A 15363-nucleotide genomic window follows, 5' to 3' on the forward strand; every position below is an offset into this window, starting at 1 on the left:
GATTTTTAAAGACCTCAGAAATCAAGATGGTTTTTCTGGAAATATTTAGTTATGGGAGCTTTACTGTTTCCATCAGTAAAGGCAGCTATCGAACCTACTTTCTGATAGAGTATTTTTGTAAAATCATTTGTCCTAATCTCGGCATTTATCATTATATGCAAAAAGATTTCTTGATGAGAATATTATAGATGGTGCATGTTTTTGACATTAGCATTTTATTTGGATGACTAATCTTGCAGATGTGAAATTTGAATGAATTATTCATGAAATTGCTTTCCTCTGAAATTTTAGTTAGCTCTTAATGCTAGTTATTCAATATTTTGTTTTTTCTCTATAAAATGTGATGAAGGAAAAAAAAAAAATCAGTGTGCTTCCTGGAGAGACAAGGTAGCCTGTCTTTTTCTGTTTTTTCCCCCAATTCTCTAAGTGGAGACTTTTTCACTTTGAAATCCTGAGGGTTGTAGAGCTTCAGTTCTCCGTGATGATGAAAGCTTTTAGTTAAGATTGATTTTAATTCTGGGTTGGAAGCAGCTGGTGCTAAACCTAAGGCATATGCCGAACACACACTCTGAGCAGGTCAGAAGGGGAAAGAAACTTAGGCTGTGGCGACTTTTACTACCAGTGTGAACAACCAGCATTTTTATTGCATTTGAGAATGCGATCATGTCAGTAATTAGTACTGACTACACAACATTTTTTTTTTTTTTTTTTTTTATTGTCTGTATCCACAGACACGGAATGATGGAATTACAGTTGATGTCACGGAATGAGTTCCTTTTATGCCTTATCAAAACAAAACGAAATTTAAAAAAAAAAAAAAAATCTTGTTACTGGCAGTACATCTCCACGGAGCACCACGCTGACAGTCCGGGCTGTACCATCTCCACGCAGGCTTCTGGGTAGCAGAGATCGTGAGAACTACACCGGGCCCACAAAATGCCTTTGGAATTGTTAAGTCTCATTTCTCAGGAGAGAAAAGCCAAAATCGACTCTCAGAAACATCCAAAATATCCAGAGGGTCTACCATTAACCAAAAGGTCCCCCAAAGATTCAAAATCCTGACAAGCATGTTCTTCTTGGTACCCTTGGAAACGGAGCTCAAGCTGGAATGTGGAAAGGAGAGGAAATCTTTTAACTTTTTTTTTTTTTTTTTTTCATGATAAAATAGCTAGTGATGGACATCATATTTTGGGTGAAGAATCCAAGGTGTCTTTACTAGGTCTGACGGAACGCGGGGAATCAGGTCAGAGCCGTCCGAAGGTGGCAGGGCTGGCGGTCACTCTTCCCGTTCACAAGCCTTGATGTTTCCTTTCACTGCTGGTTCAATGCAGGCAGCGTTAACTTGTCTTACAAGGACAGACTCTAGGGACAGCAAATGGGATGGATCCTCATCCCTGACGGTGCATTTGCCCGGTACAAGGGACCATTCTCCCTAAGGTACGCTTTTCTTTGGGGAAAAAAAAAAAAAAAAAAGCAACAAATTGTCTGTACATCTTGGCACCTTGTAAAGTTTTCTTTCTTTTTTTCTTGTTTTTATACAAAAAGTTCAATAGCTTTGACACTCCCCATGATTAATCACTACTTCACTGATAAACTTTGAAAGTGTGACCCTGGAATTTCATCATGCAAAATATTTACTGCAGCAGGAGAAAACATTGTTTAAAACAACATTTTTTTTTTTTTCTCTTTTCAAACGCATGAACTTGTTTAAGATAGCCAGGAAGGCAATGGTAGGATAAACACAAGGGATAGGAATGTATCAAAAAACAGAGGAACTCACACCGGCAGGCACACACACCAAAAAAACCTGTACAAGATGCTTTGATCAATGAGAACAGGAAAAAAGAAAAAAAAAATTCTGTCAACTATGTTACAATTTTAAAAGCCAAAAAAACAAAAAAAAAAAAAAAAGAAATTTGGGAGTTTCTCCCTCCCACATGTCAGGAAATGTCATCCAATATTCTGAAAGCAAGAATAACTAAATAAAATACATGTGCAGCATATTCTGCAATTCCATTACATACAGTAGTTTTTTTTTCCAAAGCTTTTTTTTTTTTTAAAGTATCGTTAATATAAAGCAGTTGCACAAAAAGCAAAGGTGTTTTGACAAACAGGTGTATGCATTTATTCCTTTTTAGGAACAATATCTAAAAAAAGAACCACCCTCCGCCCTCCCCCAAAAAAGACAAAGAGTCACACAGACACATCGGGATATATGTACAACATAATAAACCCCATCCTAAAGAAGCAACTGGGATACCCCCAAGGGATACAGAATCAGAATTGGAAAAATCAGAGTGAAGTTTGCTTGCTGTAAAGCCTGAGAAATTTTTTTTTTTTTTCAGTTGGTTCTTCTGCAAGGCTGTGATACCTGCAAAGATATGTAAAAGCTAATTTTTCTTTTTTTTTTTTTCTTTTTGCTACAGTCTTTAGACTAAGCATGCAAGACATACGACTAAGTGCAACTGAGTGAAATGTATTTTTTTTTTTTAAATTTTAATCATTCCCTAAAGGTTTGAACTGAGGTATGCGTACTAACAGTTTCTCATGCTGTTAACTTTACTCATGTCTAGCTACACATGCTGAGAATGAACTAATCTACCAGATTTTTATCCTCTTTTGAATACCAAACTAACCAGCAACCACTCAGTTTAGAAGCACAGGGCCCCCTTCCCATGACCCTCTCTGGCTACTGCTTGTGCATCATGACGCTGCCTGGAAAAGTTGAAAAAAAAAAAAAAAAAAGTAAGTCTCGAGTGACCACAGACTGCTCTTTATAGAGAAAGCAGTGTGAAGCTTCAAAAGTAACTGCCAAAGAAGTTTTTGTACCAAGCTTGTGAGTGGACGGGAATGTTACTTTTTTTTTTTTTTTTTTTTAAATGAAAAATGCTGACGCAAGCCTAATCCGGAAAAAAGGAAGGAAAAGAAGGAAACCTTTTTAAAAAAAAAAACAAAAACAAAAACCCAGAGGATATACATATGCCAAGATAAACCCAAATGAATGCAGTGATCATAGCACAGTCCTTAAACGAAAGCGGCATACAATCTTTCTTTGAAAAAGAAATGTCTTCTAGAAATCCTACTACGCGGTCTAGTTCAATTGTGGAAGCTGTTCCGTTCTCTCTGAATTTTACCTTCATTTTATCTTAACTGTCTCCTAGACGGACACCCCCTAAGTTTCATGTGCCATACACTGGTTTTTTTTTCTTGGAGATGGTAATCCCTTCCTTCTATTGCTCCCTTAATACTGTGTCCTATTTCTCTCTTCAGTAGCCCCATAAGTTCTCTTTACAAGATTGTGTTTTGGTCTCTGTAGAGGTACAGAAGGAAAAAACCAAAACCAAAACCAAAACCGAGGACTGAAAAAAAAAAAAAAAAAGTAACAACTTTGGTTCCATTATCTACTTGGTCTTCTAAATGTCCTCTATGATGAAGAAGCAGTTAACTCTTAAGTTAGCAATAGCCTATATCTCATCAATTGCCTCTAAATTATTTTGCCTCCTTTGATCAACAAGAAGAGGATATTTGGCTTCATCAGATAAAGCATAAAAACAGAACATAATTTACCTTTGTGGAATATCTTTGGTAATTTTAGGGGGAAAAAAAAAAAAAAAAGAGGTACAAAGCATATAAATTAAGCTCCAAAAGGCTCTTAAACTAAAACAAAAGCTACACTCCTAGGTAAATAAATGAGTGACAGGAAAGGGGTGCAGAGTGGAAGCGTTCAGGGGTTCCAAGGACCGAGGCGGTACTGACCCATGACTGCCATGTTCTGTGCGCCATGTTTGTTTCCCCAAAAGCCCAGGGCTGAGCTGTGCCCCCATCTACCTGATGTCTTCTGCTGTTGGTTTTTGAGACTGGGTTGGTGGGGTGATATTGCCTCACGTGCTGAACTGCTGTACCAAATCTGCACATTGGAAATTAACACTTTAGCATTTGCTGAACGAAGTCCTCATTAACTCGCATAGCAAGTTCAATCTGAAATCTAATTTGCATTCAAACAGATGAATGCCACCCAGCAGGTCTGAATGGATGTTTCGGTTTGGGGCCACCACCACTTTCAGCACAGTTGCTCAGGGAAGCCAGCTTTTGGGCCATTTTGCAAACAAAGCAACCCACACTGGTTTTAACAACTGCGAGAGCCTGAGGCCCCCATCTCAACTAGGTCATCCCAGGGACGGGCTTCCACAGCCACTGTCAGTCGAACTACTGCGAGAGGTTTTTTTTTGTTTTTTTCTGGTTTGGGGGTAAGGGGGCTGCTGCCTATGTCTCCTTGTGCTGGTAAATGCTGTGGCATTTATTAAGAATGATGGTAGGTGCAACATAAAAAAAAAAAAAAAAAAAAAAAAGAGGAAAATCTGAAACAACCCCCTTCCCGAACCTTCCAATACTGCTTCATGGAATGAATCTGCATGGTTCCTAGGGTGTCTCTATTTTTTTTTTTTTTTCTGTCATTCATTCTCTTTCTGGCAGGAACTTCACGTCTGGGTGAGAGGACCTTCACGTGTAGAGTGCAGCATTTGGGACCTTTTTGCAAAAGATCAAAACGGAATGTTTTCTGACTTTCGAGAAAACAGTGGTGATGTCTGAAGGGACATGGAATGAGTGACAGAAAACTACGAACGAGAAATGACATTCAGCTTCGTATAATAAAAACACCTATTAACATTCATCACAAGGTACAGAAAACTTGAAGCCTCCAAGAGGCCGTGGGCCCGAATGGAGGCCTGAGGTCAGAACTTAAAATGGTATAGGAGAAGCCAAAAAAAAAAAAAAAGAGCAATACATTAAAAAGTTTGGGATAATTATTTTTAAACCCTCCCCCCAATACACACACAAAGGCCTTCCCCATCCCAACTGGAAGCAAAAAAAAAAAAAAAAAAAAAAATGGAGTAAAGGCAGTGATAATCAACATGCAGTACTGTGCAAATAGGTCGTCCATTGGAATCCTTAAATTCTGGGCAGAGGCTTGGTCTGCAGCTTAGGTGCACATGCTCAGTTGGGTGTCCTCAATGTCCAATGTCGGCAGGACTGCAGTTCAAAGTCTGCTGCTAAAAGTGAATCAGTTTAGCAAATTTACAACACTGATGTTGACTGTTAAGAGAGGAAAATCCCCAGTACCAAACAAGTCCATCCAATGCACAGAGTACAAATTCCTTTTTTCAACAAAAAGTAGAAAAATCAAAAATACTCCCAAATGGGATTCTTGATGGCACTAAGAGTTAACACATTGCAGAGTTGTCAAAATGTAGTGAAAAATCCTCCAGACTGTACAACCAATGGAGAACGATTTCACTGCAAACTTTTGACGTGTTTTGTTTTGTGTGCCCCCCCCCCCGCAATCTTCGCGCTCTTGGGGTCGGCCTGCCCAGATGTTCACTCCATGTCCTCATTTACTGGTTCGTCTTCGTAATCTCTGTCGTGGTCAAAATCTGGACTGTGGTTGGCTGTTGTCACTAGGGATAGCGGCCCTTCAGCTTCCTCTGGATCCAGGGGCTCTTCTTTGACATGTACAGGATGCCTGGAAAGACAAAAGAAGGTTCACCGTGGGGACTTCCCAACCCAAGGTAAGTCGGGTGTTCTGGGTGACACAAAACCCCCAGTCTAGGGCTGTGATGTCCGACACAGCAGCCACTGACCACGTGCGACTATGGAAATTAAGACTATTTAAAATTCCATTTCTCAGTTACACTGGCCACATTTCAAGTGCTCAAGGGCCACATGTGTTGGCTAACGGCTACCATGTTGGATAGCACAGAGGGAGAAATTTCCATCATCACAGAAGGGTCTCTGGACGGAAGCTCAGTGGGCGTGTCCTCCTCCCGTGCTGTTTCTTACACTGTGATGTGCACCCAGATTACCGTGGGATCCGGTTAAAATGCAGCCTGTGACTCAGCAGGTTTGGGGTGTGTCCTGAGACTCTGCCTCTCTGACCAGCTCCCCGGCGATGCTGCTGGGGTCCGAGGACCACCCTCTGAGTGTCAGCTAACAGGCCCCGTAGTGGCCTGCTGGGCGGATGAATACAAATCTTCAAATAATCCCGTGAAGCGAGAATCGGTTAACGCAACAGTGGTTTGTGGGGACCACTGTGTGCAAGAGGCTGGGCTAATCACGGCTTGCTGTGTGTTCTGCTTTGCTAGTTAACATGCAGAACCTGTGAAAGAACTCTCCGGAGACCGACCCCAAGCGAGGGTCTATCATTAATCAACTTCAAGCAAACACAGCAGAGAGACACCATGATACATGCTGGAAACTCCAAATTAATGCATATTTTTTACAAACTGTCAATAAGGCAAGAAAAGCCCTGCCAGGAAACACAAACGGAGAGGAAAAGGCGCGCTCAACACAACAATATGATAAGAAAGCAGAGCCCCGATCAGAATAATAACGCTGTCAGCTGTAAACAAGGCAAAACATGAGGCCCGGCTGGTAACGGCCACCGGGACGCAGGGCTCCGATGAGATCTGCCAACTTGCTCATTATATAGCCCAGCGCACGGTTCACCCGAAGGGGCCTGCGGGGGACCACGCGAAACCACTCCGATAACAATTGAGAAACGTTCCTAAATCATATTTACAACCGATCCTTTGCAAATACAAATTACTTTCGGTGGCGGTGGCGGGGCTTTTGATACGTAAAAGAACCATTCAAGTTTTTTTTTTTTTAAAAAGAAGTCCCACTGCAGGAACCGGCTGCAGAAGGGAGGATTTTTTTCATTCACGTTATCAAGTAATACTAGTAATAAGAGGAGGTGCTGGGGATGGTGGCCTTCCTAAATAACTGATGTTGTGTGCAAACCCCGAAGGCCACTTGAACCCTTGAAAAATCAACAGAGGAGTGCTTTGGACTGCCCTTGACACGTGAACCTCCAGAAGACCAACTGACTGTAAAATTAGCACAGCCTAGAGTGTGTTTGGGGGTAGATGTTGGGATAAATAGCTTTTAAAAAATAGGGCCCGTGTTCTTACAACCTATGTGCAAAACGAAATATACCCAAGTTTTATTAGAGTATGTTTTACTAGTTTGGCTCCATCTATTTTTAGATTTTTAATGGGCCTATTTATTTGTGTTTCAGCGTCAAGATCCAGGACCGGATGCATAATTTGCAGAGCCCAGTGCAAAGTGAAAATGTGTTTGAAAAAGTCGTTGAGGATTTCAAGACGGAAACAGCTGAGAGTTAAAACTTTGAAGTGTGGGATCCTGCGTGCCTGCATACATCGCGTTGCCTGGGAAGTCAGCTCCGGGAGGACCCCCTATATTCTTTTGGGAAGAGTTAGGTGTGTTGGTTTTTATTCCTTAAAAAAAAAATAAAAATCACCCATAAACCCTAAGGTAGACTTTTTTGGTTTTGCCTAGCCTCTGCCATTTAGGGCCGTGTTTTTACATATTGTACACGTAGCAAGAATGTGATTACTTTGCTACCTTTACAGTTTTAATTGTTATGGCTGTGAGATCCCAGTGTGATGACATTAGTCCCTTAATACTGGGCATCTGGGGATTGTCTTTGGCTCACCCCCGTACCCTGCCCCCGCCTTGCTCTCTGTATAACACAGTGACCGCTTTTATCCATATTTCTGTTGGTTTACCTCCTTAGGATAAATTTCTAAGAATAAAATTGTTGGAGCAGAGGTGAAAACATCTTACGGTTCTTATGATTTAGTGCGATATTCACTGCCAAAGAAGCTTTATCAATTTAGACTCAACCTCATCAGCACCAAGCACTGCTTTTTAAGAACATCGTGTTGCTGAGCAGGTGTAATAAGGAAAGCTCAGGTTACCGTAAACTGTGTGTTTTGGATGACTGACAATGGTGAACATCTCTTCATGTTTCAGTTTCATATTTGCACTATTGAGTACTGTTACTTCAAACATTACCCCCCTCCTGTCCTCTGGTAACAGGGTTCTTGTGACACTGATTGGATAGGAGGGTTGCTGGGTTGTATGTAGCCTGGATTGAGAGAGTCAGCTGTGTTTCCCTGATCAACGTTTTCCTATTTTCATTTTTTTCAACTACCGGATGTATTCATCTTCTCCGGTTTACAGAGCTGAATCTGATGACAGAGATGATACAAGGCTATATGGGTGGGACGGGTGCTGGGCCCTGGAAGAGACTGGCGAGTCTTCATGAAGTTCTTGCTTTGTAATTTTAGACTCGGACAAATGTTTTCCCAGGCACAACAAAACAAAATCCCCCCCCGCCCCCAAGTCCCGCCAACAAGGTAGAGTTCACGGGAGAGAATATTTTGTTTTCCCCTGAAATTTGCAACCCAACTTCAGGAAGGTTATTTTCCGTCCCAAAGACACAGGTGACGACCCTACGCACGCTAGTTCAATCCCAGCATCTACTGCCGAGTGGAACCCCAGCAAAGGTGAACTGACCAGGTCTACAGTGTGACAACCTGACAACACAACCAGGTGAGATACTAAGGCTTCTTAAAACTCCACAGAAATGAAATCCAGCTTCACGATGTTTCGTGATACCAGCAGATCCCCGCCCCCCGGCCCTTCCTCCCCCCGGGGGGCAGGGGGGGGGCAAAGCAGTAACTCAGGCATGCAGGGCTTTAGAGAAAGGACCTCCATGCGAGATCCATTTCAGGTAAGATGCACACTGCTTAAGATACTGTGTTTCGTGGTCTCCCAGGTGCCTCCTGGGAGATGGAGCTGCACGTGGCGCCTTCTACCCTTGCAGGTCAACCCCCACCCCATGCCTTTCTCTCCGACTCCTGCTTCCGAAAGGGCTCCCAGTGAATAACTGTGCAAAACCCCACATTTCCTTTCTTACATCTGAGTAATTCCTTTGTTTGTTTAGCTACTCAGGGAACAGAAGAGTTTTTAAGGCAAGCTGACTGGTGTTTAAAGGCATTGTGTTCAGAGGGTGTGGGCACAGCATGGAGTATTTTGCTTTGTAGCTCCTTTAGCCCCTATCAGGATAAAAGTATAAGGCCCCAAAGCCATAATTATGTGACTACTTTGTAGCGTTTGTTTCAAGAGACAGACAAAAAGGTTGTGGTGTTTGAGTGTCACAGAAAGGGTAAGAAGTTCTATTTCGACACTCAATAGTAGCTGGGCTGCCTCATTAATGAGGCCCTTTAAGCCTTGCTGTAGAGTTTATGGCTTGATTTATTCCAAGAGAACAGAACAGGTGAGAAACAAGCTGCATCATAGCAGGGTAATGCACGTTGGACAAGAAAGAAAACTACGTCATTATAGAATTTGCTTAATGCAAATTTGAGATCAAAAAGAGTTAGTTAAGCATCTCTAACAAACACCGAGAGTAGGCATAGGGAATGGGCTGATGACAAACAATTATTTTTAGCAAAATAATTTATTTTAGTGTAAACCTGTGAGATTTGAGCAATAAAACAGTATGCTTTTGGGCATCTTTATGCAGGGTTTCTTAAAGACAAAACACACACACGCACACCAGTAAAACCTTCATTTCGTTAAAAATTAGGCTGATTGCTTGCTGTAAAACAAGGTTTCTGGTAATACTTGGGGTCAACTCAAAGTCTGAAATAACTTTATAGTGACTCTATCTTGTACAGCAAAATTAGCCTCACTCTAAACTGCTGTGAGAGGTTTTACCCAAATACCTTTTTTATTTTCTTCTTTTTTTTTTCAGCGATCCTTTTTACCATAAATAATAGGAACACACATCAAGTAAACGTCAGCGGTCTATGGATACTATGACAAACAAACAGTCTCTCTTCCACTCAGTCACTTCAGATGCTTTTGCTCCAGTAAGTATTCCTTGAAGCAGCGCACATGCCAATTTACATGTGCTCTGAACTTCCTTAATATCTTAGTAAATACTCCTGTCGTGACAACGATTTCGAGATGAATACGGGTGTGATAATAAAGTCAGAAAGACCAGGTTCCTTGACGAAGGACGATGGATGGCAGTAGCAGCGTGAGAGAGAAACACATTCTTAAAATGCTGTGGAGTAAATGCTAAGAGACTGTTGTTATAAATTTAAAACGATTATTTTCATCTTTAAAGGTCCTTTTCAAAGCACTTTGGGCATGCAATTCAAATGCTAAAGAATCAAATTTCAGATTCCTCCAAACCCACCAATTTACCCATGCTGGCAGACAGCATTTTGCCTTTGTTGGTAGGTGCCAGTTCATGCTCTTGCTAATTGCCACAGGTCATATTTTCCATTCTGATCACTCAAATGCTCTTAAAATAAGACGTTGGTCAGGAATTCAGAAACACTGTAGACAAGGGGTTCGTTTCCAGGAGCAGACAGCATGGTCAACACTGAATAGGTTTATTCCTTTAAAGCGGGCAGCGGGTTTCGCAGAGACTCGCTAAAAGCCCGAGGCTGTCATTCGACAGCATCCCTCGCCAATCCTCTCTGGGGAAATGTGCTTTCTTTGCTCTTTTAAAACTCTTCCTGGGAGAGAGGGAGTTGTTACCGTCACCCCGCCTGCCTCCCATCACCCAGCCAACAGGGGCACCATGCACAGCCCTGCCCGTGGTGTGCCTGGTCCTGATGCCACGCACATGCAGCCTGCGATAGCCCTCGTCCCTCACTCCGTACGCTTCTAGGCGTGCTCGTTATACTGCCGTCTGCTGCTATAATGCTCCTATTAATTTTCCTTTTGATATTTTAAGAGCAGTCTATAAATCACGCCGCCTTTCGTTCGTGCCATCGTCAGTGCTTGGTAATGATGCTTCGGCGTGGCGTTCGCGCTTCCGCGTACCACGTAACCAAGTGAACAAGCATCCTTTGCCTCCCTGCTAGGTTCAGCCCGCCCGCACGGTGGACAGACAGCAAAGAACTCTGTCACCGGGATGCGTTCTACTGCTAGGAGGAAAAGGTAATGTGGCTGAAATAATGGCCTGAGCCGAGCAAGCGAAGGCAAAAAGCACAGGTGTCACCCATTTTATGGCCCTGGGCACTCGTGGGGCTGCATGAAGCCTATTGCCGTAACGGGAATGTCAGTAAATGGTCCTCCTAGGTGCGAACCGAGCTAAAGGTTTCTGGACGCACCCACGTCTATCTGGGTTCTAGGAAATCAGAAGTTACAGAAAAGGTGTCAAAAGCCGCCAGAGGAGAAGGGGCTGGTGTGCACCTAGAACAGGGGGAGTGGGATGCGACGGCAAAGGCGTTCTGGGGTGGCGGGTACTCACACGGCTTGCATAGGGGATCTGCCCGGGCTGCTGTCGCTCTCGTTGCTGTTGGTATGCTCCATCGCCCCATTCAGCTCTTCCCGTATGGCGCTGGCTAGGTTGCCCAGAGTGGGGTTTCCCATGGAAGCGGTAGTGTATAGAGGTATACTGTTCTCAGCCATCGAAGCCTGCCATCAACCGAGAGAAGATTTATGAAGACAAGGGTGTACACAGACGGGGAAGCTATCACTTATGGGTGGATTCAAGGATCTTCGGTTTCACGCCATTCTGGCACGGTTGGAAAAGACAAGTTTCTAATAGGTGTAGAAGGATTTGTGCTTTACAAGTCAGGCTGCTGACACACAGCCCAGGCTGGGTCTCAGAGAGCTAGCTGGAGGGACCAAAGCGCCCGTGGGGAGCGAGGGCTCAAGTCGGCCCTGCTGGGTAGAGGCACATGGGTTTAGACAAGGCTATCTACCAGTAACAAGGTGTCTGTCTGATGCCTTTTTTCAAGAGGAACGGAATAGTTCTAGATCACAGGGACATATGGATTTTCATTTCTTTATCCACTTCGATGACTCCAGTATTGGATATTAAAGATTTGAGCAGATTACTCTGGCCGCAGAGCCCAAACTTATGAGAGCTTCCATAACCATTTGTCTTAGAGCCTACAGAAAAGGAAGAGATTATAGAAGTGGAATCCATTTTTATCTCCCTGCCCCCATCATTTCCGTTGGAATTAATTATTTTTGAATCTTTTTAGTGTAGTTTGAGATAACTGGTTGAACGGTAACTCTAGGTCATCTTTCAGGCTCTGACCAATCACCTGGAATTTGAGGACTGAAGAAGAAAGAAATCTCTGGCAAAAGGAAGCTGTAAATCATATTTCTTTTGGGTACGTAAGTACATCCTTATTGAAGGTGACAAAGTCCCTCCCTCCAAGCGAGTGTCAGCAACGAAGTGTGGAAATGGAGGGGAAAAGAAAGAAATCATAAACTCTATGGTGGGGTACTGCTCATTTTTTTTTATCCTACTGCGGTTGAACAGAATGACCGCCCCAGTCTGAGATGCGGATAATAGTCAGACATATCACTGGGCTCAAGTAGCCATATTGTTGCATTTGGGTGGTGATCTTGACCCAGTGACTTTTCATTTTACTAAAGAGGACAGACGTTCAAAGACTGGCGGCTGTAATTAGACCCAGATTTATCAAAACGGTCCTCTTGCAGACTACACTATGCCTGGTTTTCCATCCTAATGAGGAAAAACGTGCAATCACAAGACAATCTGGCGTGGTGACTCCAACTGGCCAGTCATACGCGAGTCCAAACTATTCTAGAAATCCTGGCTCTGGTGAGACAGTAAGAGCCAAAAACCAAGAGAGGACGCGTACAAAGCTGGGCTGCAGAGAATCGCAGTCTCACTCACTGTACAAACTCCAAAGCCAGAAACGCCTTAGCGATCCAAGCCCCGCGATGCCCCATCCACACCTACCGCAGCCTTGGCTGAGGGACTACTTCAAAGGCAGGCCCTGCGCAAGCCCACGGCTTTCCCTTCCCTTCCCTCCACTTCTGAATTTATATAACAACTGCCTTCTTTCTTTTAAAAAATGGAAAAAAAAAATCCTGTTTTCATTTCCAAATGTGGTGAACTCATTTTGATGAACAGCGCATCTGAACATTCCTCACTCTCCTACAGTTTGTCAAATAATTTGCATCAAGTACTTTTTTCAACAGATCTCTTGTAACTGCAATAAAGCACTTTTTTCTTTTTTGGCAGAGCGAAAAGACAGACCCGTTGCCCGAGTTTTCCCCCCCGCCCCAAGGTGCAGCTGGAAAAGCATCTCGACTCTGCCTTTGTTTGACACAACACAGTGGTCCTGCCTCTCCCCGACATGGAAGTTCTGCTGGGACCATCATGTGAGTCTCTTTTTCCTGGAAATACCACAAAGCCATTTCACTGCTACAGTCAGAATGTGGCGAAAGTGGGGCCCTCTCTAGCTTGGTATTTTTTCGCAGCTTCTCAAAGAAAGATTGAGAAGTAAAAATAAAATGGGCAATGTTTCTAAGGATGTAGTCTTTGGGACGAGCTGGTCACGTACAGGGCAACCTTTTGGGGATGATTCGTCCTCCGTGGCTCTTAATGCGTTCTAGGGCAAAGCCATTTCCGATGGGGACTGGATCATAAAACCTGGGCTGACAGTGGTGAAAGGCATCCAAAGGTAAGCACTTTACACTGATCCCTTGATTCTCAGACAAAAAAGATGTAAATGAAAAAAACCAGCCTGGTCGCCTTTAAAAAAAAAAATGATCAAGTGGGCTGCAAAGAGAAACCTAGTGGCTCCTTCACAATAGAGCCTCTTGGACATTCTCTGAGCGAGGGAGCAAAGCAACCCACCCGAGCTTCGAAAAATTTTCACCAACGGCTTAGGTCTAACCTAGTGGTTCTTTTTTGGTCGTTGATGTCTGTCTATTTAGGAGAGGGGGCCGGTGGGGGGGGGCGCTTACAATTTTTATAATGGACCTAATTATATAAGTGGTCCTATGCCCACAGTATGTGGTTTCATATCACACTGGCCCCTCTGCCAAAAAAAAAAAAAAAAGAACGAAGGTCCTTAAGTCAAGGTGCAGAAGTCCCTAAGTCCTGTCCCTCTTGGAATGTTTGTTAACCGCTCTGAGACGCCCGGGGGAAAGGCAGTCTATAAATACGAAGCTTTACGGTTACCCTTAGTTACTTCACTTTTTCAGAGCATAATGCAATCTGTCCCGAGTCCAATGTTTTATTTCTGTAGTGGATTCGGCTGTCCTATTTTATATATTGTATATCACGCGTTATGTTGCTCTAGTAATCTTTTGAAGATGTTGTTCCACTATTATTTTTACTTGCCTTGAAAAATGGCAGTGGGCGGGAAGGGAAGGCCTGCTGGTAGACTCTTTATTTAATTTGCACAGCAGAAAGTTGTCCTAGGGGACTGTCTACTGACCCAGGACCCAGACTCCTAGAGGAGAGGAAAAAGATCCATTCCTCAAATCGTGACTTGAGATGCATGTATTCACCTCACTGCAGGATGCACATCAAGTGTTCTTGGAAAACGGCAGGAGAGTTTGGGCCTATCACTGAAAATAAGAAAGGGTACAGAGGAGGCCAGAAGGAAATGTTTTAGAGGTGAAACACGAACAGTTCTGTAAAGCGTCCTAATTGAAATTAGTCACAGAGTGAAGAGAACCCAGAGGATCACCGTTGCTGGTGGACTGTTGTTGTGTTGGTTTTGTTTTTCGGCCTTGCCGCCTCATGAATGTAAAATGTGCCTGTGATCTTAATACGATTCCAGATAGAGCGGCCTTTAAGTTCACACTTTACAAGACTCCAGGGAAAATAATAAGTTACTAATGAACGGTATTTACAGTGGCGGCATCTAAGCGTGCTTTCATTTCCTTTTCGAAAGTTACTGTGTGAACTACAAGTAATTAAAAGAAACTCAGAAAGCAGTTCCTCCTATTAAATTTGGTTCAGGCTAAAAATTTTATAATACATATATATATACACACACACACACACTGAAAAGCTAAGGTCAGTGAATTGGCCTCTGAACTGAAACTGCATAAAAGAGGCATATCATCCATCCTCGGGAGCCTTGAGCTCCTGCTGAGTGAACTGGGAAAGCGATTCTCTAGGGCGCAGAGGAGGTGCTCAGCAAATAGTTGTTAAAAAGGAATAGCCAGCGCTCCCATCCTGATCGCCTCTTCACTGCACTCTGTTCCCCTTAATGCTGAGCGTCTCCGAGTTTGCATCATTAGCATCCCTTAAGGAGCCTCTTTTAGACTTCTCTCATTTGCACCCCTCCCTCACAAAATTTTAATATGTTTGTGCATTACGGCCCTTTGCAGGAGCCCATGACATTGTCATATTTAAGTATCAAGAACACATGCTGCAAAGGTCTGTCACGGGATAGGATCACATACGTCAGATCTATCTGTGTAGACTGTTGTCATTTAAGTTACCGAGATCCCTTTGGCCTGTGGTCTAGCACAATCTAGGTGGGTCAAAATCCAACAGGACCACGGACGGGCCAAAGGACCCTACCCTGCCTACCTATGAACTCTGGAGGGGGATACCCTGGTAAACCTTAAGGAAGTGTACTACAGTCTTCTCTTCGACTTAGGAGATGGTTTGACTGTTGGGTTAACGGAGAGATGTGCGATAATTCAAAGGCTTGATTGATGGATGCCAGGGCTGCCCTGGTAACT

General features: G+C 43.3%; 1 protein-coding gene and 1 long non-coding RNA gene across 6 annotated transcripts in view; one reads left to right on the forward strand and one right to left on the reverse strand.

The window, feature by feature from the left end:
- Positions 1-2099: 2099 nt before the first annotated feature.
- Positions 2100-15363, reverse strand: part of FOXP1 (forkhead box P1) — a 585986-nt gene continuing 572722 nt past the window's right edge. For 3 of the 5 annotated variants that reach the window (XM_036868301.1, XM_036868305.1, XM_036868304.1), the window contains 2 exons: positions 11138-11304; positions 2100-5521 (listed from right to left, as the gene is read on the reverse strand). In XM_036868301.1, coding sequence (XP_036724196.1) covers positions 5377-5521; positions 11138-11304 — 312 coding nt within the window. In that variant the 3' untranslated portion in view covers positions 2100-5376. The remainder of the gene's footprint in view (positions 5522-11137; positions 11305-15363) is intronic. The other 2 variants (XM_036868303.1, XM_036868300.1) reach the window with 1 other exon arrangement.
- On the forward strand, positions 8171-14597 carry LOC118903334. Its single transcript, XR_005021780.1, has 3 exons — positions 8171-8415; positions 9623-9740; positions 11928-14597. It is a non-coding gene; the product is annotated as an uncharacterized LOC118903334 (long non-coding RNA).

The sequence above is a fragment of the Balaenoptera musculus genome, chromosome 11 (genome assembly GCF_009873245.2).
Source record: "Balaenoptera musculus isolate JJ_BM4_2016_0621 chromosome 11, mBalMus1.pri.v3, whole genome shotgun sequence".
Taxonomy (NCBI): domain Eukaryota; kingdom Metazoa; phylum Chordata; class Mammalia; order Artiodactyla; family Balaenopteridae; genus Balaenoptera; species Balaenoptera musculus.